The sequence below is a fragment of the Ornithodoros turicata genome, chromosome 2 (assembly GCF_037126465.1).
Source record: "Ornithodoros turicata isolate Travis chromosome 2, ASM3712646v1, whole genome shotgun sequence".
Classification (NCBI taxonomy): Eukaryota; Metazoa; Arthropoda; class Arachnida; order Ixodida; family Argasidae; genus Ornithodoros; species Ornithodoros turicata.
Window position 1 is genome coordinate 104,723,869 of NC_088202.1, and position 23,932 is coordinate 104,747,800.

The following is a 23,932-nucleotide window of genomic DNA, read 5'->3' on the forward strand; positions in this document are numbered from 1 at the left end:
CAAACTGCTGTTTTTATCTCCACCTTCCCCTCTACAAACGTTGCCTTCCTCCCTCCTTGCCATGCACACTATGGAGCAAGCTTTTTACTAAGCTTTGTAAAGATAAAAAGAAAGTTTCAAAAACTGAACATGAGGGCTGGATGGGCCACGTGTGGACTGGTGTTACTCTCCGTGTCCATGTAAAGTGTGGTACCCTGCATGTAGAAACCACTGGAACAAGAGTCGGCACAGGAAGTGGGCCTGACTGCACAGAAGTTGTGCTAAACCCCTGACAGCATGAAATATCATTAGCCATAGCTTTGACAGCACATTTTGCACAAGCTGGAAGATACCAATGTTTATGGCGGTAGCAAGCGCATAAAGTAGTTAGATCCTTAATGTTAGGAGCATACGATACTTTCTGTGCAAATAGACTCAGGTCTTCTGTAGTGCTGGCACACAGCATGCTTCTTTGTACTTTTCAGGCAAGTTTTGTCACATGTCACTTTCTGCTTTTGCCATGTAAGCAACAAGCTTGGATGTGTTCAGCTTGCTCATAGTAATTGCTACTTTCATTTGACAACCATTTTGCAGAATCCACACAGACTGTTTTCGTTTTTCACGCTTTCCCTGCACAGTGTGCGAATGGAACCAGTTGCCGTCAAATGTGTTTAGCTGCAAAAGTATTTTTTTTTTACATTTTTAGGAAGACCTTTCATTAGCACTGTTAGTTTTCTGGGGGGGTGTTACACAGTCTATATGTATAACTTTGGGAGATTGGATTTTTCTCGGCCGATCATATGACTGCCAGGCTGAAGTGGGAAAGCAGGCGTAATTCAGTCATCATGTTGTCACACCCCGGTTTTATGTGTCTACACGACTGCAGACATACGTATTAAATAGACTCGATATGGCCTGGTTCAAAGCCCCTGGTCCCTAGAACTACACTACAACATAGTCCCATGGCTGAGAAGGTTTGTGCTTTTTGGATAAAAAGAAAGGCAACAATTTACAAGCATGTGTCTTCTGGACCCTTCCAGTATAACCCAGAAATTACAGAATCTGTTTAATGTATGTAAAAATATAACCTGTAGGCCAGAAACCAATCAGGACCAGTCACCCAAATTTAGCCATAGTGTCACAAAACAAACTGTTGTTATGCACTGCATCTGCAGAATGAAGAATCTGTAGAAGCTTCTGTAGATGAAACAGGCCTTACCTGCCACAGCAGCAGGTAATAGGTTTTTTAGGTCTGGGGCACTTGACGAACCACTGATCACGGCTGTGCTAAACAAGCTGCCAGATGAACCTAGAAGTAAAACCAAGGTTCTGCTATTTTGGCCACCCAGCGAGGATCACAAACGGCCAGAACAGAGCAGAAAAGAACAGGAACACAGATGGCCAAATTAACAACAAAATAAGCCAGCTTCAGTGCTAGAAAATCCAACAAGAGGCCAACAGCAACCACACATGCCACAAAAAGCATAAGTCGGAAACCATGTGACAACAGCAACAATAGGGTTTCTGCTTTGGAAAGCAGCAATCAGGAATGTGCTTCGAGCACCAAATATTAGAGAAACAGTGCATGTGCATACAAAGCTAGCTGGACAGCAACACAAACAGAAGGTAGGATTGAAATATGGCAGTCGTTGAAAAAGTTTGACAGCGGCAGGAATCGGACCATGCACCTCTTGATTGCAAACAACTCAGGGAAAAGAGGTGCTGACGCCAGGAATCGAACCTGGGTCTTCTGATTTCCGGTCAGATATGCTAACCGCTACACCACACCAGCACGCCATTTCCCTTGAGCCATTTCTGGGCGTTTGAGGCTTACTTGTCTGTGTCGTCCCTAATTGTTGGTCTGCCTCGGCCAAATCTCGTTGTTTACCTGTTGATTGCCAGTCGAATGCGCTAACCAATTACGCTACGCTGGCATCTGCTTTCCGACGACTTACCGCAAGAGGTCTCATTAAAATAACAGTACATGCATTTATGCTCTTCACATTCTCTCCTACATTTCTTCTCTCTCACACACACACACATACGTACAACACAAGTACCAGGCAGCGACATCTGGTGAACATGATGAAGGTTACAGGTGGAATGTTGATTAAAGCACACGGCTGTACTATAGCACCAGCAAGTTAATAACAGACTGAGTAAAACAATGTAGAACTACAGTACAACTGAAACATCAAGCAAAATGCAGCAGTCGTGTGCACTTCATTGTGTTGACTGCAAATGAAACACTTGTTGCTGTTAGTACTGCTGCTGCTGGCTAATAGTCTGTCTCCTATGCTAGCAAATGGTGAACTACAAATGCTTAAAGATAAAATAATTCAAAGCAGAAAATATTGACTTTTGAGCAAACATATACCAACCTAATGTGCTACTTTGTCAATAAAAGGTAACTAATGCAGTTGGTCAATACCACTATTTTCAAGAAAGAAAAAAAGTCAGACATGTCTTCATGCATAGTAAGCATTAAAAAATGTCTACACAAAGCATGTTATGAATTTTCTCTTTTTGGCCTCTTTCACAATTATACTACATTCTTTGAGGCATGCAAACTCTACACAACCAGGTATTAATTAGAAATAATAATAATTTTGGAAGCTGACAATGCAAACTTACCAAACACCTTTGGAAGATCAGCAATACTGCAAATCCTCAGATAGGAACTCAATTGCCCTGGGACAGAATGACGATGTCTGTGAATGCCATCTACATACAGAGCCAACAAGCAACAGCACATTGATCAAAATGGCCGCACCACTCTTCAGAAGAGAAGCAGAAAATCAAGAAAATGGAAAAGAAACAAACACAAACAGGAAGGTGCAGGTGGCTATTCAGCAAAGGGGAAGCAAGAGAAGTGCATTGGAATTCCAAAGCATCTTCATGTTGAGGTCCATGAACTGTGTGAGAGCATTTGACAAAGGAAGGTCAAGAGAAAAGTCTTCTGGTGATGGTGCTGATATGATCAATGGATCTACATATTAGGGCATGATGGAGTAAAACATCTATGTTACACCAAACTTTGCTTAGACTGCCTATTTTTTCAACCGAAAACTATAGCATCCACTGCATTACAAAACTAGCTCTTCCCTATGTTCTGCTCACGGAGCGACTGCAGTACCAATGGACGGCACATGTGATGAGTCTTGCGATCCAACACATCTCCCTGGTCACAAACTGTACGATGACTAGCTGGACGACTGCTGGAAATATCAAGTCACAACATTTCCCTCCAAGATGACTGCATCAAGTGACCTCTCATAGGTGTAGTATTACAAAACAGCTGCCATGCAATAGAAGCATATCCTGAAGGACTAATGAGGCTACCTCTGATTGAAGACAACTTTCCTGTTTTAACTGTAATATATAAATCATCTTGTTTTTAGTGCTAAATAGGACGTGGTCCTGGGGGCACAAGAAGTCCACAACTCCTGAAGTGCTACACAGAATTGCCCAAACAGGCAAAAAATCCCAATTTTTAGTAAAACTATTGTGGAGATGGGTATCCAAAATCTAGTTGCAAAATGGTGGTGCACATGCTCATTTCGGTTCATTGGCATCTAATACAAATTATTGTTGTCTTATGCTTTAGTCACAATGATTGTTACTGTGACATTCTGTGTAGTTGAGCTGTAACTAATGGTTGCTTAATGCTATGCTGCACCAGAAAGACAATTGCAAATAGCTCCCCATGTTGTACATAAAGGCAAACCTTGTACTGTGCAAGTGTAAGTTCAAACCTATGGAACTGTTTCTGTAAAGCAACATACACTGTAATATACATGTGCTATATGTAACATGACACAAGAGTGTCTTCATTTACATCACCTTTTGACTTGGCACTTCATGCATCCCAAGTTCCACAAATTGTCTGAGATTTATATGCATATCTGTAGCATATCTGTATCAAAGCATATCTGTAGTACACATGGTAAACATCATTGGCATCAATTTCATGTAGGTGGGCAGGGTGGCGAGGTCACATACAAAACGTTCCCCACAAATATGCGGTGGTGAAAAAACATTGTAGCACTCATGAACCATTTTGCGTGGTCATTTAATGCTGCACAAGCACCATACTAGGCATGTGCACCATCACTTGGCAGCTTACTTTCAAATCATGCTTAAAATAGGCATTCAAGAAAAGCTGGGATTGCCCAACAAACAAGAGAAGCATCAAGGAATTGGAGAGCAGCAACATGGATGAGGACGAGGTGTAACGAGGATGTGCACAAGCGAAAGTGAGTGGGCCATTTTGTTATTCACAATGTGCTCAAAGTCATGCACAGAATGTGTACAAGGTACAATAACAAAAACTCTGTTCATGCAGGATAACTTGTTCAGAGGTGGGAAGCAATGTGATTGTGGGAGATACCTAGTCTTACTTTACAGAGCAACTGTGGGAAAGCTCTTATCCATCATAGGTTAAGGTTAGTAGGAGAGCCATGAACACATTAGGTCGGCTCATGAGAAAGAGAACTTTGCGTGGAGCTGTTATTTCGTTCACAACCCTTACTGGGAGTGTGTTTTTCTTACACTTCAGAAGACTGCCTCAATGAAAGCAAACATTGTAAGACTACAACACTAAATTCACTGCCATGGCACTTGCATCATACAGAGGACCCATTAAAAAATGAAGGTTTGCCATGGTAGTCTTAATTAAGAGACAATCAACTCACCCCTCAGGTTGCTCAGACACAGTGAACTATTGATGAAAGTGTGGCACATGGCAATCTCGTCGTAGAATATTAACAATCTTGTGAAAGCCTCATATCAATATGACCACAAGCTTTAGAGAGACACAGAAACTACCAAATTCCTCTAAATTTCAGTTTCATCAAAATTACAATGCATTACGTTTGGACAGAAAACAATTCTCTTTCCTAAGCGCTCAAGAGCACTGCTATTGTGTCACCTATGCCATGGCCCTGGTTTTCTGCTGCGGCAAATTCAAAATTCTGCAGCACCGACTTGTAAATTCCAAGATTTTCCGTGGCAAAGAGTTAACGACTGCTTGAAATGGGAAACACTTTATGTTCTTGAATAATGTGGGAACAAAAAATATTTTATCAAATTACCGATTCAAATCACTGTTGTGGCTCAGCATTACGTGATATTTTGTGTTCTCCTCTGACAGAGAATGACGTCTGTCATCTACAATCATTTTACACCAGCTGAAAGATCTTTCAGCATCTGCAGAATTTATAGGAATTGACAAATACTACTTGATCGCAATAGATGATAAATTCAGAGCAAGCACCCTCACTCCATTCCAAAATCAAATTACTATGTCGAAGGCTTGAGGAGGCGGGCTGATCTGCTTAGACACAGATGGAGCCAAGACACAGTCTGCAGACTTCAGGACCTTGGCTGTCTGCAGATAAAGTAGCCATTCTACCAGGAGGTTTGAACCTTCTGTTTCTAAGGCTGAAATGTTCTTGAATTCGGTGAGTTCATGTGACAGAGACTTGACCTGTACTAGTGGGTCCAAGGCCTTCATGCTTTTGAAGAACTGCAAGCTCTCACTGTTTTCAAGGATCTCTTGTACTTTCTGAGCTGCCTGCTGCCTGCCTCTTCTTAGCTTTTCTCCCATTTGATTTAGCTTCTTCCTCATCTGCTCCTTCCTGCCTCATTAGGGCAACACAGTTCTCCAGCGATGCGGCTTTCAGATATCCCCAAACATGGCATTGAAGACCTTGTGGGAAGCAACATGCTAACCTTCAGCTGCCCCCAGTAGACTTGCAACCTTTTTGCCAAATGCCACTATGCAACGGGTAGAATACTTGAGCTCTTGCTGAGATGAGAACAAGAGCACACTTGACTCTTTGAATGCCCCGGCTTGGGGCTTACAGTCATTTTATACCCGACAAACCGAGGGCCTGGATCTGCCCCTGCGCAACAGGGAATAATCGAGAAGGGACCGCGCACAATGTGTAGGTTCGGGCGTCAGTCCTAGCATGTGCAACATAGATGGCTCACGCCATAGACAGATTACTCACGAAAGTTCACAAAGTGCTGATTGTCTTTGACCTTGATGTCGGCCGTGCGTTACCATCATTATCAAACAAGAAGTGTGGCAATATGTATATGGGAACATGTGGCACAAGAAATACAGAAAGTACTTAGACCAGCTCATGTGCGCAGCACTGCTGTCAACATACGTTCTGTCAGTTCTCCGGGGTCACGTGTACGTTGGAGCAGTTGGGAACGTGCGCAGTAGTGTGTTTATCTGATGGCCTTTTGCGTGAGAGCGCAATACTGCTCCTGAGATGCTGCACATTGTAACCGTTGGTTACACGTCGTGCACGTCAGTTACTACGCCGTAGTAACCGTCTACATCGCACCAATCACGTCCATCGACCCAATCAGATTTCCGAGAACTTCCGTGCAAAACCAATAATCCCGCGAAATTCCGTGCCAAACGAAGGATTCCGCGATGAATTGCGGAAGCCGGGGGCCTTACCTATGCCTCTAGAGACTTATGTCCCTAAAACTGTACTGCATCTCTGCTAATTATAAGTTAAATGCTGTGTGGCTTTCTCCCAAGGTAGTAGAAGGCATTATGTTTCTAGGATGGTCTCCTCGCTGGTTGGCTGGAAGCCGAGAAGGGGCGCAGTCAATTTCAACGAAGGGGTCGTATGATGTGCCGGGCATCTTAGCAGAATATGTTCTATGTCCTCTTCTCGTCCTGAATGCCTCTCCTTCCACGTGCCAATCATGGCTGTCAATGATCACTTCTCTAAATGGGTGGAGCTATTTCCACTTAGGAAGTTGGTGAGACATTTTCGTGGCTTGGGTTTTCGGCGTCACATAGTACAGTCAAACTCCTTTATAGCGACACCCCTTTTTACTCCTTACACCTTTTTAACGAAAGTACCACTACAGCAAATTTTTTTGCGGTCCCGCTGGAGCCCTATAGGTTCAATACTGGACATCCTTTTTAACGAAAATACCTTTACTGCAAATTTTTTTTTGCGGTCCCCTGAGTTTCGTTGTAAAGGAGTTTGACTGTATTACAGACAGTGCCTCTCACTTCACAAGGCAGGTGTTTGCCATCTCCTACGCGACCTTAGAAGAGCAGATTCAACGCATGCCTTCTGGATGCCACGAAACACCTCTCGTCAAGACGCTGCACTAATTCATCGGATGTGACTCAATGTGGCTTTTACGGCTCAATGGCATTACTGCTTGAGACAAGTTGACCCTCCCAGATGCCGTCACTCTGGACATCTCGAAGATCTAGAGCACATTCTTCTTTATTGCCCTCACTATCAACCTTCCGGATCCACACTTTCAGAGTCTCTCAATTAGCTGGACTCTCGCCCCCTCTCTTTGTCAAAATTGCTTGGTGCATGGCTAAATCCAGCCCACCAACGTTCTGACTTAAAACCCCCTCTGACCTTTCTGGACACCGTAGGACTTCGGTCCTCACTGTGAAGCGACTCATTATTCCATTTCCCACATCACCACCAGCAACGGGGTAGGGTATCGCTCCGGGCGATGAAACTCCACAATCATCATCATCCTCAAATAAAGTTGTTGCTGTTAGCAGAAGAGGATGGCTTTGGCTGGCTTTGTATCATCTGCTAGTTAATAACAAATGGTGAACTGCAATCCTAAATATATGTTGAGAAAGGTTTGTTAAAGCACAAGCTAAGACTGCAACTGCAGGTAGGTAGAGCAGAATAAAGTAAGGCCCATTCATGATTACTTTCACTGACAAAAAGGGTCTGTAGATGCTCGGATGGGGTTGGAGTTCCAATAAGCACTATGCAGCCGAAGTTATTTTGCATACTTAGCAGTATTTGTCACAAAAATGCTATGAAAACACCCACAAAAAATGCCATTGTTGGGAGAAGCCAATGGGACCCTCAAGACTTGGAATCGGTGGAAGTCAATCAGGCAACAAAACGTGTGTTCGCAAGCCTGTGTGTCCGTGCACTCCCAATGCAGGCCATCCCTGGTCTTGTATGTGGTCTTGGTATGCTGCATCATGCACATGGCTACATTTCTTTAATATACGACTTACTTAAAGGGGTTGGAACACCTTGATAGATGTGGTTCATTACATCATGGTAGATACAGCTAGATACAAGCCCTCGAACACACTCCCGAGCAAAGCGCCGACGTCAGAGAGCTCAGAATTGTGTCCATTCCTATTGGCAGCCGTAAGCACATGACTTCTCGTGCGCTGCGTCACTAGCCTCAGTGTGCGCTGTGATGTCAGAGCCGCATGAGTTCTGGTATGCGCTGTGCCCATTTTCTCTGCTTCTATTACTCTTTTTGCTGTGAAACTTTCCATGCAGGTTCACATTGGTACAAAGAACAGTCTTTTAAATTTATCTGGGATAACGAGGGACGACCAGTCTCAACCCCTTTAATCATCCTTGGTAATGTTAATGAGATATGTTCAGATGCAGCTAATTAACCATAAATTCCAGCAGCTGCCAGTAAGATACAGATCATGCTAGTATTTCTTTAAGAGGCAAAACCACTCCACGATGGGGCACATGGGGTATATTTGCCGAGCGAGTGGTTTGCGTTGTGTTGAAAGAGATGTTTTGGAGACCTTTCAAAGAGGCTCTAAGTGTTTTCAATATTTTACCACACCTCAGGCACTTATCCATTCATCCATCCGTCCACCTATGGTGCGCAAGAAGTAAAGCCACACACTAGCTGAATCACCTGACTACTGCGGGAAATCGCTATACTTTGTTTGTAGGAGCAACTAAACCAACCACTGCGACCACCAGCCATTCTTCTTTTCTTTTTGCTACTGCTGACGTGCACAGCAGTATGCAGTCGCCAACACCCTTCAATGAGCTAAACAATGCACAGAGTTCTGGCACATGTATCACAGACGTCACCAGTTGAGACCCACTTGCTGTCACCCCGCACTGAAGGAAATATGTAAGTAATTGTAGATCAATCAACCCATTTCCAGAAATTAAACAACTTGTAATTGTTCAGCAGTTCCGCATCGCGACTGTGTTTACAGTAAGTTTGCAGTAGTCCCCCATAACTCTCGAAATCACTGGGTTTTCTAAAAGAAAAAAAAAAAAGTTTGGGACTTGAAAAACAGCTGGGACCCCGGATTTCAGGTTATCACAAATCCCAGCACAAGCTGCGATGGGTGGAGCCTGCAAGCAAAGGTTGCAGGCTTCGTTCATTACAAGCCTGTGGTAGGTGATGTGGTGTGTTGGCAAGGAAGGAGCAACAATGTCAAACTGCATAAGAACTACGGGCATTGAAGTTTGAACATACTTGAGCAGCAGAATAAGTGTGAGCATTGTTAATTCACACAAGTAGAGCTTGCCACTCATAATTTCACATTAGCACATCCTTCACATTTTTACTCTAGTAATACGATGAGCAATGTTGGCTATAAGATGATGCACATTAGATATTTCCCGTGTGATTTAACAAATACTTCAATGTTCCAAGGTAAAGTGTGATCCATCTATGTGAAAATCCATTAAGGGTAGCTTGTGAGAGTGAATGTGACACTAGAGGATGTCTGAAATTGCCTACCTTTCTCTTTTGTCTTCAATTCAGCACCATCACTATCCAGGCTCCTGGGACGCTGACTGTCAGAATTACATCTTACAATGGGGTAAGGCTTTAGGCATTCATCTTCACATCCTGCACACAAGATAATGGAATATGCAATGTTTCACCTCCATAATTACAGTCCCCAAATAATCACCTTTTTTCGAGGCAACATCTTTATTAAAACCTAGGCTTGTGAACGTGCACAAATCTTTCACACACTTGAGTGACTTAAACAGTGACTTCATATCACATCGAGGCATTTCTAAATAATAGACAAGAAATGTTAGGCTACTGAATGTTAATTACCAGCCTTGCCTCTGAACTAGGGAACGGCACATTAATAACACCCTAGGTACCACCTGCACATCTTTGTACAGGAAAAAGATTAAAAGAAAACAGAAAATGCAACCCAAGATAAGGGCACTTCAGGTAGCCTCACCAGATACATTTCTTTTTGTTTTGCTTCCACAAGTTAAAGCTCATCTTCGACGCGTGAGGCAGCACTGTGCTCCTTCACCCTCTCACATTGGGGGTGAAGGGAAGACGCGTCTCATGAAGATGCGCAATGAACAAAATTAAGGAAAAAAGTGGTGTTCCTTCACGAATCTTTTGCAGGCGATCTATCGAACAAATTTTTGTTCTGAAAACGGCAACGGTAACAGGTGTTCTCATGTGGCGACCTTGTAGCTGTTATAATTAAAAAGTTAATTATTGAAAGTTAATTAGGACATTGCCTTAGGAGTTTGCTGGCGTCCTCCTAAGGAGTGCCCTTCGGCATATGCTATATTACAATTGATTTCATCTCTCGAAAAGTGTGTATATATATATTTAAAAAATCTGTTCGCAGTTAGCTGGGACACACTGTATATATATAACCAAACCAATGTAAATCTCGGTTATAACGAACTCGACGGTCGCGCACAACCCGTTCATTATATCCGAAGTTCGCTATAAATGGAATGGACAAAAAATTTGATCCAAAAGGCCAGCAGTGTAAGAAACATGAGTCATGTATGCCGTTCATTGAAAATACATAGTTAATGGCGCCTGTTTATACACAGTTGCGGAGTCATCAAGGTGGTCCAGGTGGGCCGCGGCGAGCGCCTTCGCGTACACAAAATCGCGGAGCGAAGCAACGTACTTGAGTGCCTCCGCTGTAGTTAAAATGTAAGGAGGGGAAGACACTGTGTCATCATCGTCATCGGAGAGTTCGTTTGGCGGCGGGCGCATGTCGGCAATGATGTCCGAATCACTGAAGTCCGCGACGGCCTGTGCGTCGTCATCTGCTGTCGCGAACTCCTCGAAAGACTGACAGCCGTCAGTCAGATTCGCAGCCGTTGCTCTGTCCCAAAGTTCTGTGTCGGTATCACGCACACCAAAGTCCACTTCACGATCGGCGTCTGTATAGCCAGTGCCTGACGAACAAATCCAGCTTTTCTGAAGCAGTTTCGCAAAGTTTCCCGCTTCACCTGCATCCATGACGCCTTAATCATCGGCCAAACGGGTGCACGTGCAGCGCACGCTGATGGTGACAGCGCATTGGCTGCAAAGCGAGGTCACGTGCAAGCGGCGCCTGACAAATCCGCGGGCGTCTGACGTCGCGCGCTCGCCTTCTCCAGTGGTCGAGGGAGCTCTTTCGGTCGCAGTAACCGAAGGCTCCCCGGCAATTCGTTCATAATAGGCGGGGGCAATTTCCATAGACTCAATACAAATTTTGACGGTCGTTCGTGAGGCATTCGTTATAACCGAAGATTCGTTATAAGTGGGGCTGTTATAACCGAGATTTACTTAAAACCAAATTTGTGCATATATATGACCGAAACAACATATATAACCAAAAATGGCATAACGAAAATTATATAACCAAGAAAAATCAGTGGTTGCCAAGAACGGTAAGCGAGGTGGATGTGGTGGTGGATTATTTGTGGCCGACTACGGCAAGCCGTTCCATCACCATCACAAGCACCACCACCGGAGTCTGCATCCCCTTCTCTTCTTCACTTGTCCTCAGCATTTTTAACCAGGAATGAGCTGAACCAGGAGCTGAGTTCGTCCATGGCACTTACGGGGTTAATAACCTGATGAATCTACCTTTTTATTTCTATACCACAGGCAACTGATATACCATATTGATTGAAGTTGCAGCAAGTGAACACGGACAAGAGAGTTAGAAAACAGATGTCTGTGTTCCTGTGTTTATAACCCTCTTATCCGTGTTCCCTTGCTTCAACTTCAGTTACCGTATTTTCACGCGTATTAGCCGTGGCTTATGCGGGATTTTTTTTTTTTTCGCGGACGCTCTGCTTCTTATCCACGGGTGCGGCTTATCTGATAGCTATTTTCCCCTGGTATTTTCGCCATACCCCGGATTAAACGAAAGGGCCAACAGTGCCTCATGTTTTTCGGAACAGGACCGCCCTGCCAGTGCACTAACAATACCGAACAGGGGAGGGTCCACATTCGAGTGGACTGACCTTCCGAATACATTCCCCCACGTAGCTTTAACAAAAGGGGTGACAGTGATTAATGTCTCCTGGAACACCACTAACTCGTCAATCCACAAAAAACATGCAACAAGGGCACAATCCGATCTTAGTAGAACACTAGAACTGACTTCCTTTGTTAAACATCATGCCGACACCGGAATGTGGACCACAGGGTTTATGGCCTTCCTTCCCTACGGTCTCCTTTATCGGCTGACCCACAGGAAGAGTTCAATACACCTGACATCGGGATAAAACGTGGTCAGCTAAGCGTCAGTTCTCATTTGACCTGAGCAGCAGCATTCGTGGACACGGGCACGGCAGTTAGAGGTAAGGCATGGCTCCATCGCGGAGGCACAGCTACGACAGCGGCTTCAAACTAAAAGTCGTCAACGTCGCGGACCAGTACGGGAGCAGGGCAGCTGGCAGGGAGTACGGCGTCGACGAGCGTTGAGTCTCTATGGATTTTGCTTGTGCATCACTGGTTTAGCGCACAAAGCAGTCACGTCGTATTACCCGCGGCTTATCTGCGAGTGTGGCTTATCTGCAAAAACATTTTCAAAATGTATCTAAAAACGAATCATGCGGCTTATCTGCGGTGCGGCTAACACGCGTGAAAATACGGTATTATGATTTGGCACCAACTACCCTTGCTTGTTCCTGTAGCATAATTGATATACCATTATCAGGGCACAGTAGATAAGCCCTGCTATGGTATAAATTTATCAGTGATGGGTAATATTTAGGGATTGCTAATATTGTAATAGCAGAGCATACAACTTCCTTATTAGAATTAAGATACTGTGCAATATCAGGCAATATACCTAAAGCCTGGCTGTACTTATTCTGCAAAATTAAAACATCAGTAGAGCTTGTTCTGTTGTAAACTGGTGGCAAAGCAAGAGTAGTGCTCACTTACCATCTATTGTTGTCCCCTGAGCTATCTTATCAATAGTGATAGGCTGTGTTGAAGTCAGTGCAGAAAGGGTAGCCTTAGATTGCTCCTTCCCTGAAGCTGCTGCAGGTGTGCTTTTAACTTCCACATTTTCCAGGACAGTAGGAGACTCCTGCATAAAATTTCCAATTTCTTATGTTTTGCAGCAAAATAAATGTAAAGAGGATACAAATACCGCATTTCTAGCAGATCGGCTCTAAAAGCCGATGAAAATAAAATGAGTGAAAATATCAGCGAATAATGCTAGTGACCATAATAAAACATTCTGAAAACAAGTTTTCAACTTTTCGTATTTTCTAGATACTAGTCTATTGGAACTTGCTTTCTGGATGCCCCTCGCACTACATTACCGATACTCACATTGTCGGACCAAACTTCTTCAAACTTTGATTCATCTTCAATTGTGAGCTCATCTTCTTCTTCCTGAATGCAGCTTGGCTTCTCCATTGTATCAGGACAAGCTGCTCCTAGTGTGTTTGCATCAGTTTTGACCTGCAGAGGCAAAATAAAGAATTATATTTCAAAGTTCCACATCCTAGTGTGCAAGGTATGCAATTAACAAGCATGACAGTATACGCTCATACCGGGCCACTGCGACTTTGTGGACGGAATCCAGGGCCAGGGGGCAGGTTCTTCTGGACACAACATACAACACCAGGGCTGAAGTGAAGTTCCACATGAAATCGTTCTTCTGAGAACTGGTCCTATGAGACAACAAATTAGCTGTTCAATATCAATCTCAAGGTTTTACTGGAAAAGTACTGATACTGTGTTTTACCTTTGTTGGATCTTCATACAGCATGATAACAATCTGAGTCATGTAGTTGAGCTCTGTCACTGCATTTACATATTCCATAGCCCTGTGCCACTGTTCATCCTTTGCCTCCTACAAAAGTGATAGTGTATAAAATGCTCGTGTATAAAAATGTGTATGAAAAGAGGTAACTGTTACCACCTAGAATTAATTTGGAACAATTTTTGACGTTCTGGGGAGGTAGTTCTGAAGTACGCCTGCAGCACGTAAAATTAGGATTCCCACAGCAACACCATCAATATCCACGCTTGAAGTAGAGGACAACGTTTCGGTGTTTCCAATCAAAGGTACTTGTAAGTATTGAAAGATTAGCTCTTGCAACACGTCTGAATTGAAACATTGTTTCGGTCTCGCGCAAATAAGCTCTGCCTTCCCGCATGCATTTCTGCGTGTGTGTCACGTCAGGAATGACCTTCGTCTCGTAACGCAGTACGAAATATCGGGCGTTTGGGAGACGGTGAGCCCCCAAAACCACGCAGGTTTGGACAGAGACGAGCATGAATAATCAAAGACGTCTTCCGAGGAACGGTTCAAATCAGTGGATGCAGAAATACATTGGTTCTATGTTCACAAAGATGTTTGACTATGCCAACAGTTTTGTCAGGAAAATTGGAAAGTTTGAATTTTTGGAGTACGAATTATCGGTTGGAGACTGTATTAGTTGAGATTAGAGTTAAAATTACCAGTGTACTCACATCAAGAAGGCCTCCATAGCGCAGCACAGTCAGCAGGGAGTGAATATGACTCTCGCTAGTAAAATATAGGCGAGTTCTCACATGTCGACCAGGCGACGACACTCCATGAGAATACCTAAAAGTGACAGAATACGCCAACTCAAAACTGCACTTGAAGCACTGGATATAAGTACACTGAAACTGTTAAACCCTCATTAAAGCAGTAGCAAACTAGCAATGATTATGGTGAAAACTAGATTATCATGATTCTGACAAATGTTACATTATCTTACCTTGACACTCAGTCTATACAAAAATTGCAATAAAGTACTGTTACTTTGTTTGTTTGCTTATGAAATTTGCTAACATTAATTGCTAAACAACGTGAAAACCTACAATGTGCATAGCCATAGAAAGAACGAATGAGTTGATTTGTGATAAATTTTCTCAGACACAATATATTATTAATGTCTGACATGGAGGAGTAAGTAATGCTTTCTTTACGATGTTGTTCCAACAAAGTCCAACATCAATGCAGAATGTTTAGTTGACTTCCATATTGACATGTAGGTGTATGGAATAGTAACATACTATTTCCAAGACGCATCCCTCATTTTCCTGACCAGCATGACTGACCGCCCCAGTTCAGAAGGACTTACAAGCAACAACAAAGAGTGTTCAGCATTTAAAAAAATATCAAATACAACCAGGGCATAGTGATTTAAATCATCTCGATTTAAATCATGATTTAAACCAGTTTTTTTTATAAGAATTTAAACCAAGACCCAAACAGTTGCTTTAATTGGAACAAAAATGATATAAATGGATTTAAAATTAGGAAGGAAGGTGCAGTATAAACTCACGAATATTTTAAACTAAATATCATTTTGAAAAATACCAAGACCAACATGCTAGAGTGTCTCTGCACATAAGAGGAGGTGAACAGAAGAGGGGCCACATATGACTAGCCAAGTAAGAAGGCAACTCATCAAACTTTTTCGGACTCTGTGGGGATCACGCAAAAGTCTGAATAATCTAGAAGTTCGAAAAAACGAATTTCGCTTCAAAAGTCAACTTTATTAAAGGGAGACTTCGCAAGGATTCGAAAATAATTAGGTGAGCATCATACCGAACACGAAACCACCCCCTCGATAACGAATACAACATTCGCATTCATTTTGCGCGAGTAATTAATTTGTAAATGGTGACAGTAGCAAACCGAAACCAAAATGCGAAGAGCAGACAACAGAGCTCCATACTACAGCGGTTCGTCCAGAGGAGGATACCGTGATGTCACCCAGCATTGTCGTCTGCTTCGAGGCCTGCATTCTCCCGAGGTTTACAGGAAACAAAAATGGACGCCCCATGTAGCTGCTGTTTCCGTCGTGTAGCGAATCTCTTGCCACAACCACTCATGCAACATGTTAAGCCGACCCTTATGATGTACAGTGTAACGGGATAGAAGCGAGTACGCTTTGGAAAAAGGTTGTATCCTTCCAAAACACGAGCTGGTCAAATGAAGCAGCGCCGGGGAAAAGATGCCGGATGACGTCAGCAGTGTGCAGTCCGTGTATTAAAAGGGAGTACGGCCATTAATGGGACCTGCATATACCTGAGGCTCCACCCACTTTTTGAAGTATCTAGCCAATCACAGGTCGAAATACAGTTACACATTGTTACAGGCCATCCAGTACTTACAACTCAACCTTCTTTACTGGGTGCCTCCATTTTGGAGAAACTAGATTGATTTGGATTGAAATGGATATCACTGGTGACCAGAGATGGGCATCCTCACGAGGGCAAATGAGGGTGAGGGTGCCCTCACCCTCACATCACCCTGACCTCTCGCACATTGAGGTGAGGCGAGGAAAAAATTTCTGGAAGTGAAATTGAGGCGAGGTGAGGAAAAGTTCTCGAAAGAGAGATTGAGGTGAGGGGAGGAGTAATGTTTTGAGAGGGAGGTTGAGGTGAGGTGAGGAAAATTTTTTACGAGGATGTTGAGGTGAGGTGAGTGAGGAAAAATTTCCGAAATGGGATTGTGGTGAGGTGAGGTGAAAAATTTTGGGGAAGGAGATGTGGAGCGGCTATTTTCAAATGCGCAATCACTTAAAAGGCTACCGACAGCCAGCTTTTTCTATTACCAAGGTAGCAGAAATGTTTTTGTACTGTGAGCATAGGTTCTCTAGACTAAAATGTGTTCGCTGCAAGCCCATTAGTTTCAGACTTTCAGTTGAGTCAGATCCAATGACCTTACCAGAGACTGATGTAAGAAGCGGAGGCAACAACACACGCTTTAAGTGCAATAAGCCCAAATACTGGCATATATTCTGTATTGCCACAAGTTGAACCATTGAGCTTTTAGTACAGCAATGAAGTTAGGTGAAAAGGCACAAGAGGTCTGTGTCGACATAAAGTAATTTAATTAGTAAGTCAACACATAAGTCACTAGTAATCCGTACAGCACGTCTACCTGATGTCTTCAAAAACAAGGGTCTTGAAGAAAAAATACCCGAATTCCGGCTACATATGAATACGTCTGCTATTTAAATAATATTGATCGATAATATAAAGTCATAACAGACAAAAATGTAAAATGCACAAGTGATTCGAAATATAGCTGCATACCACCCCGAAAACGACTTCCGCAGCTCCATTATCATTATCGCTTGAAAGATACTCGATAAAAGTCCTTCCTGTCTTGCCAGTATGAAAAACAAACAACTTAAAATTGCTCGGTTTGTGCAACTTCTCTACCCACGTACACTACGTCTAATTTTTACTGATTATACATGTAGTGGATACTTGTTGCAAGAAGGACGAACCAAGCAAGGTGATGAATCTTAGTTGTGGGTACTCGTAACTTGTTGTCAGGAATTAACCAACGAAGCAGTAAAAAGCAAAGTACAACGTATACACCTACCCGCTCCTAATACTTTTTGACTCCATATTACCTAGTGCCGTGAAGCAACTGTGGCTATGAGCGCCACCGCTTCTAATTGAAAGAGTAATTGTGAAGTGAAACCGCTTTACAGAAACAGGTTAAGGTGAGATGAGGCAAAATATTATGACAAGTAGGTTGAAGTGAGATGAGGTAAATATATTTTAGAAAGAAGGTTTAGGTGAGGTGAGGAAGATACTGTAGAAGGAGGGTTGAGGTGAAGTGAGGTGAGCAAAATACTTTAGAAACAATGTTGAGGTGACGTGAGGGGAGTAAAAAGTGTTCTGGAAAATGTTGAGGTGAGGCAAGTTGAGGAACATTTTTCAGAAACAAATTGAGGTGAGGTGGGGCGAGGAAAATAATTTTAAAAGGAGGTTGCGGTGAGGTAAGGAACGAATTCCCCCAAAAGAATGAGGAGAGGTGAGGAAAAACATCTGGGACAAAAATTGAGGTGAGGGCAAAGATCGTGAGGGCATTTGCCCACCTCTGCTGGTGACAGACCAAAATGACGGATTGCGCCTACTTTTATCAACGCTATCTGCATGAAGAGAGGCATGTTGGGAAGAGTCAGGACTGCAGGAATGGTTGCTGGCAGAAGTGATTGGCCAGGAGAGCGGCAGAACCGCTTCTTCGCAACAGATGGCTGCCGGTATGAACTTTTAATCACGTCACATAAGTAGATGGAATCAAAATGCCCAAAGATGCCTGTCTAAAGAATGTTCAATGATGTAATGCAAAATCTTACGCATCAGTTGTGTCTTTCGTGCTATTTTCTTGAGATCGCGGTCTTCACTAGGCCTAACGGTAGCGACGAAACATGTCATTTTCGCGTAAATAATGATGGCGGAGCGAAAGTTACCAAGGATGTACACTCACAGAATAAAATCAGAGTAGTTTATGAAAAACATTTTGTCACGAAATCTCCGCTTCGCCGCTCCAAGCACCATATCCTCAATTTTGGAGAAATTTTGGTGTAATGGCAGCCTCCGTGGAAAACGGCAACCAATGAAATGCGCCCAAGTTTGATTGATAGGTCAAACCTCTTTTTTAGGATCCTCCTAATGGTCAGACTCCCTTTTAATACACGGCACTAGCAGTGTGTTGCTTTCAGCACCCTCTCGCTTCACAGAGGAGAAGCCTCGTTTCTGAATAAATTTGTTTGAATAAAATCTGCAGAGTTTTGGAATGAGATATTTCGTACATATGTTCCTGACATCCCAGAGGTTACGGATATACAACCACAACCTTTGTGGTGATTTTGTTGCAGAGTCCCACTTTAAGCACTAATAGGTCGGAAAAAGTTGTCGATGCTTTCTTGACGGACAGTCTTCCATCTCCGCCTGATAACATCGACTTCTACTTCCCGATGCGATATTTCGTCACTGCATACGGATGAAAGCACCGCAATTGCCTTCATTAGTTCCGAGTTTGACAGCTGCACTGGGAGACAGCAAGTCGTCGATATCCCGAACATGTGGAAGGAACATACTTCTGGCAACATTAGGTGTCACCATTCCACAAGTCGGCTTCAAGTAACGCCTCTGTGCTTTAGGTGAAGCTCGCTTTACGGTACTGTCGCGCAACTTGCGGCTGGACAGCACGTGTTGGGCCTTTGCAATTTTTGGAAGCGTTGGCCAAAATGATGACGCAAAAGCGCTACGACAGGCCTCCTTCCCTCAAAATAATGAAAAATGATCACCGGCTTCCTATTTGCTTGCCTCAATTTTTATATTTGGTTTAATTCGTTTCATAAGAATTTCGGATATTAATATTCTAAGACGTCCCGAACTACTACTGCCGAACAAACGTTCTACTGACGACGACGATTCGACGTTATGACAGTTCCTGCATATGAGATGAAGTGAGCAGACCACATGAGTCGCCAATAGGAAGCGAAACTTTGGGGCACGATCGCTATTGGTGCAGCGGTTGCTCGATTCCAGACGTGGAAAGGGGGATATATAGTCCCCTTTTGACCTGTTTCACTCCTTATTCTAGGTCCAATTCAAGTGAGTCACAAGGAAGAAATGACTAATGCGCAGTTCCTTCACCTTTAGATTGCATCATGCGCACGTGGTGAGCTGGCAACCGTTCCGGATGCTCGCTGGCTGGGCAAACCAAGAAATTTTGGATGTCATTACACATCAACTCTATGGGACCCGTGGCCATTCCGCGAACGCGTCCGAATTGAGCATGTCCGAAAAATCAGTCGGCAATTAGGGTCTCGCCACCCTTGTCCAACCAGTGACAGCACAGTCTTCACAAATGGGTAAAGAAGGGTTTTTGGAGGAAGGGGTTTGGTTTAGTGGGCAAATATGGATTATAGCATCAATGTTTCTGCGTAGTATGTAGGGCTGTGCAAATAGTGAAATTTTGGTAACTTCGTAAATCTTTTGCTTCTTAGTGACTTTTCGCTGGCGGCTAGAGTTGACCAGTCATTGTTACTTTGAACTTGCACGACACTGTCCTAGATGCTTGTGCTGCGTTATGTTGTCATTGCCTGTAATTGCTTTCAGGTTTCCTCTAGGTCTGAATTGATGTTCTGAGGCTGTCCTTTCTAAGTGTTCCAGCCTCTGAACATCAATTGTCTCATGTTCAACAGATGCCGCTTGCGTCGATACCATTGTATGAATGTGTGTATGAGTGAGAAAAATGTAACAATGAAAGGGGAATGAGCGAGAGAGTGATTGGTTAGTCCCTTCAGATGACGCACCCTTGGAAGTCGCTGGGGAGGTGTGTTAACGTAGCTCAAGTGGTAGAGCCCTCGACTGGTAATCCAGAAGATGTGGGTTCAAGTCCTACAGCTGGCTAACCTTTTCAGTGACTTCCTTCTTTAATCATCAATTTCTTAAGCACTTGAGGCTTGTATGTATTTGCCCTTTCTATGTGTTCCAGCCTCAGAACATCAATTGTCTCATGTTAAATTAAATAAATTCGACATTTTAATTTTTTCATAAAAATCATGATTCTTTTCCCCACTCGAGGCTGCAACACGATATAAAGTACCCGATGAACACTGTAAGACATCGTCCTAACTCACTGTGGATTGAGCCGATTTACACTTTCAGTTTCATCAGCAGCTGGATCAATATTTCGATGTAAATCAGCTCTGATTTTCTTTAGAAGTGGTGTGCAGATACCCAATCCAATGGTAAGCTTTTCTTGTAATGTCAAGCCATATTCCTGCAAGAAAAATAGATCACAACTTTTTTTTATGAGCAGACTGTAGGAACTGCAATTCACATCAAATAACTGTAGCAGTATCATATGCGTAGACAGCAGAACAGCCTTCCGTGATGTTATGTCAACATCACTTTTGGCATTCGCCAATGTGATTCACAATGAGACCATGACTGCCTTTGTTGTAAAATTTGGATAGCAGGATCATACCGATACATGCAATCGCATCCTTTGTAAAGTATTTCGTGACAGTTCAGAAACTGAAAGAGAGCCCCATAACTGCAATGGAGGCATCTGATGTCATCAATGTGTGTACCACATTGATATGGTGTTCTACTGTGAACTAAGAAATAGCTGTGCTAGCAACATTCTGCTAACTGCACAAAGTTAATGTACACCTCCTTCAATTTCTCTTTCTTAACAGATACCATCTGTGATGAACAACTACTATCAAACCTACTATCAAAACCTTTTTCATTTTCCATGGCTGCTTAGCTGTTTACATTGGATGTGAACCTTCATTTTCCTTCTCACTGTGGTGCGTTCATGTGCTTCATCCCACACACTAAGACCAACAGCAATGGCGAAGATTCTCACTTCAAGGTGTGGTTGCCTTGTGACTGATTCAAATGTTTAAGGCATAAGCCCTATATTAATTAATTGCTCTTATACACTGCATTCCGAATGCCTTTGAATTTCCAAGTTCTCTGGGCTTTCAGCTTCACAAGACTAGTATTTTACCATGCAAGGTCATGCATTAGATGCAACCAAGTCTTTTGTTACAAAAAGGAGTGGCTCTATGTGTGAAGCCTTACCTGGGGGATGACAACATCTGCCAGAGCCTTGGCATACAAGTAAAGCTCTTCAGCATGAGGGGACTGTAGGGTGTGCTGATTGTGCTGGAGGTCATACTTAATGCAATCATAGACATCAGGAATTTTACTGATATCAAACTTGCCATTCTTTAACTTAAAGTCCTTCTCAAGCTTAGCCCAGCGCCGCAGCATCAATTCCCACGTCTCACCATGGTATAGGTGGCCTACAGGAGAGGGGAAAAACTCGAAAGTAAAGTTAAACAGACAAATGGAATGGCAATCTACAATACACAAAATGTTCATCTGTCTGTTTTCATGTAGTATGAGCCGGTTCTTAAAACTGTTTAATTACAGTCAAACCTTGCTTTACGAACACCCTTCGTTTCTCAGAAAATCGTTCGCAAATCAAGGTATTCGTAAATTGAGGTCCGAGGTGTGCAGTGCACAAATACCTCACAAAACCACGGGAAATTGGTTTGAATAAGTTTTATTTTTAAAAATACTGCGTAATTGTACTTTGCACCATACTTTCCGCAGGGTCTATCCTGTTTAGAAGAGATGACAGAAGTCTGACACTTGACTCATCCACCCGGTCCTCAAAGTACCGTATCGCGCTCTCGATGTGATTCCACGCTGATCCAGCTGTCACAGGTTCTCCGCCGCCAGGCTGATGCTCTTCATTATCACTGTGTTCACTGTCTGTGTTCACAGTGCCTGACAACCGCACCAAAGTATCATCATTAAACGGCTCCCATATATCGTCACCGCCAGTGTAGGAAATGCACTCCTCTGCGGCCGAGTCCGGAAGTGATGGGTCCAAGATACGCATCTGCCTTTGTAATTCTGCTAAGGGCAGGTCGTCGTCTGAGAACGAGCCGTCGTCGTTACCGTCGTCGTCACATGCTGCACTGGGAAGGATTCCAGTATGTCTCCAGCAGTTCCTGATCGTCGATTCTGAGACAGAAGCCCAGACTCGGCTGAACGCCCTTATGCACCAGCGGACACCCACCGTCTGCTCTTCCCCAGCCTCGGCAAGGGCTATGTAGTGGCGCATAAGTTCCCTCTGGTATGCAACCTTAGCTGCTCTGATGATGCCGGCATCTAGAGGTTGAATCTTGGAGGTTGTGTTGGCTGGAAGGTACTCCACTCGAAGATTCGTAAACGTCTCGTTGCGAAGCTTGTGGAACCCTGCGTCGCCTACAAGGAGTATCGCCTGCCTCTTTTCTCGTTGCAGCCGCCTGTTGAATTGCCGTAGTGTGCCCACAAAAATATCGGAAGTCATCCAAGCCTTCCCGTTTGCGTGGCAGTGACAGTAAATTTTTGGAGAAAACTTCTCTCCGAAGTCCCGTGGTCGCATCGCTTTTGCTATGACCACTGGCTTACACTTATCTGTCCCGGAGGCGTTGCATAAAAGAGCAACAGTGAGTCTTGCTTTGCTGCGTTTAGTACCAGAAACAGGGTTGGCGGCTAATGTCCTGGTGGGACCGAGCTTGTAAAACAACGCCGTTTCGTCAAAGTTGTAGATGTCTTCAGGGCTGTAGTCTTGGAAAATTGTCTGAAACCTTCTCCGCCCATCAGCTACTGTAGTCGGGTCAACGCCGCCGTGGAGCCGTTGGGAAGATAGCTTATGACACCCTTTAAACCGCATTAGCCAGCCGTTTGAATAACGAAAATCAGAAGGCATGCCTAAAACACAAGAAAACTACATAAGAACCAAGACGGAGACAAAAACGAAACGCATTGAGCAAAGAATAAGTGCATGTAGAAGCGGCTTACCCTGGAGGGGACCGAGAAGACGGGCCTTCTCTATAAGCATCATGTTGCTGACCACGGCTTTGCGCTTTGTCATGCTTTCGACCCAAAGCACCAAAGATCGCTCAAGTGCTTCCAGCTTCGATGACCTCTTCCTCATTGACGAAGCGTCCGCTGAAGAAACTTGAAGCCACGCATCGGACTCTTTCAGAATAACAGACAACGTTGACTTTACAATCCGTATTCCCCTCTCACGGTGAAACCAATCCAGTATGGCGTTCATATTTGCCGAAGGACGAGACTGTTTCCAACGGCAAATATCACGCTTGTCACCGGCTGTTAGGACTGAACGCGTTCTCTTGGAATGGCAAGATGTTTCCATCTCGGAGACCTGGTCCAAACTGACAACCGTTCTGCTGTAAACGCCCGAATTATTCTTTCATGAAATGGTGAATCATGTTTGTGGAACGTAGTGTGGCGTTGGGACATTGTATGTTTGACCTTCGCAGCATGTACTGAGGAACTTTCATTATCCTCCGGTCCATTGACCTGTCCTCTGTACGTTCATAATGCCCGTTTGTATATCGAGGTCAGAATGGCTTGGCTACTTTGGGTCCGTTCCCTAACAATCCATTCATAGTTCGGATATCGAGGGTTCGTAAAACGAGGTCAAAATACACGGAAAAAGTTTGGTTCCCTGTGGAGCCGTTCGTAAGTTGAGGGAATTCGTATATCGAGGGTTCATAAAACAAGGTCCGACTGTATATCACTAGGG

General features: G+C 43.7%; 1 protein-coding gene and 1 non-coding gene across 16 annotated transcripts in view; both read right to left on the bottom strand.

The window, feature by feature from the left end:
- The window catches only part of LOC135385898 (inositol hexakisphosphate and diphosphoinositol-pentakisphosphate kinase-like), a 73,139-nt gene that overhangs the window by 8,326 nt on the left and 40,881 nt on the right, over positions 1-23,932 (bottom strand). For 14 of the 15 annotated variants that reach the window (XM_064615503.1, XM_064615505.1, XM_064615504.1 and 11 more), the window contains 10 exons: positions 21,406-21,629; positions 20,451-20,593; positions 14,494-14,608; positions 13,763-13,870; positions 13,569-13,688; positions 13,345-13,476; positions 12,949-13,096; positions 9,526-9,636; positions 2,614-2,703; positions 1,199-1,288 (listed from right to left, as the gene is read on the bottom strand). In XM_064615503.1, the coding sequence (XP_064471573.1) occupies positions 1,199-1,288; positions 2,614-2,703; positions 9,526-9,636; positions 12,949-13,096; positions 13,345-13,476; positions 13,569-13,688; positions 13,763-13,870; positions 14,494-14,608; positions 20,451-20,593; positions 21,406-21,629 (1,281 nt within the window). The remainder of the gene's footprint in view (positions 1-1,198; positions 1,289-2,613; positions 2,704-9,525; positions 9,637-12,948; positions 13,097-13,344; positions 13,477-13,568; positions 13,689-13,762; positions 13,871-14,493; positions 14,609-20,450; positions 20,594-21,405; positions 21,630-23,932) is intronic. The other variant, XM_064615508.1, reaches the window with a different exon arrangement.
- Trnas-gga (transfer RNA serine (anticodon GGA)) lies at positions 1,700-1,771 on the bottom strand. Its single transcript has one exon. It is a non-coding gene; the product is annotated as a tRNA-Ser (tRNA).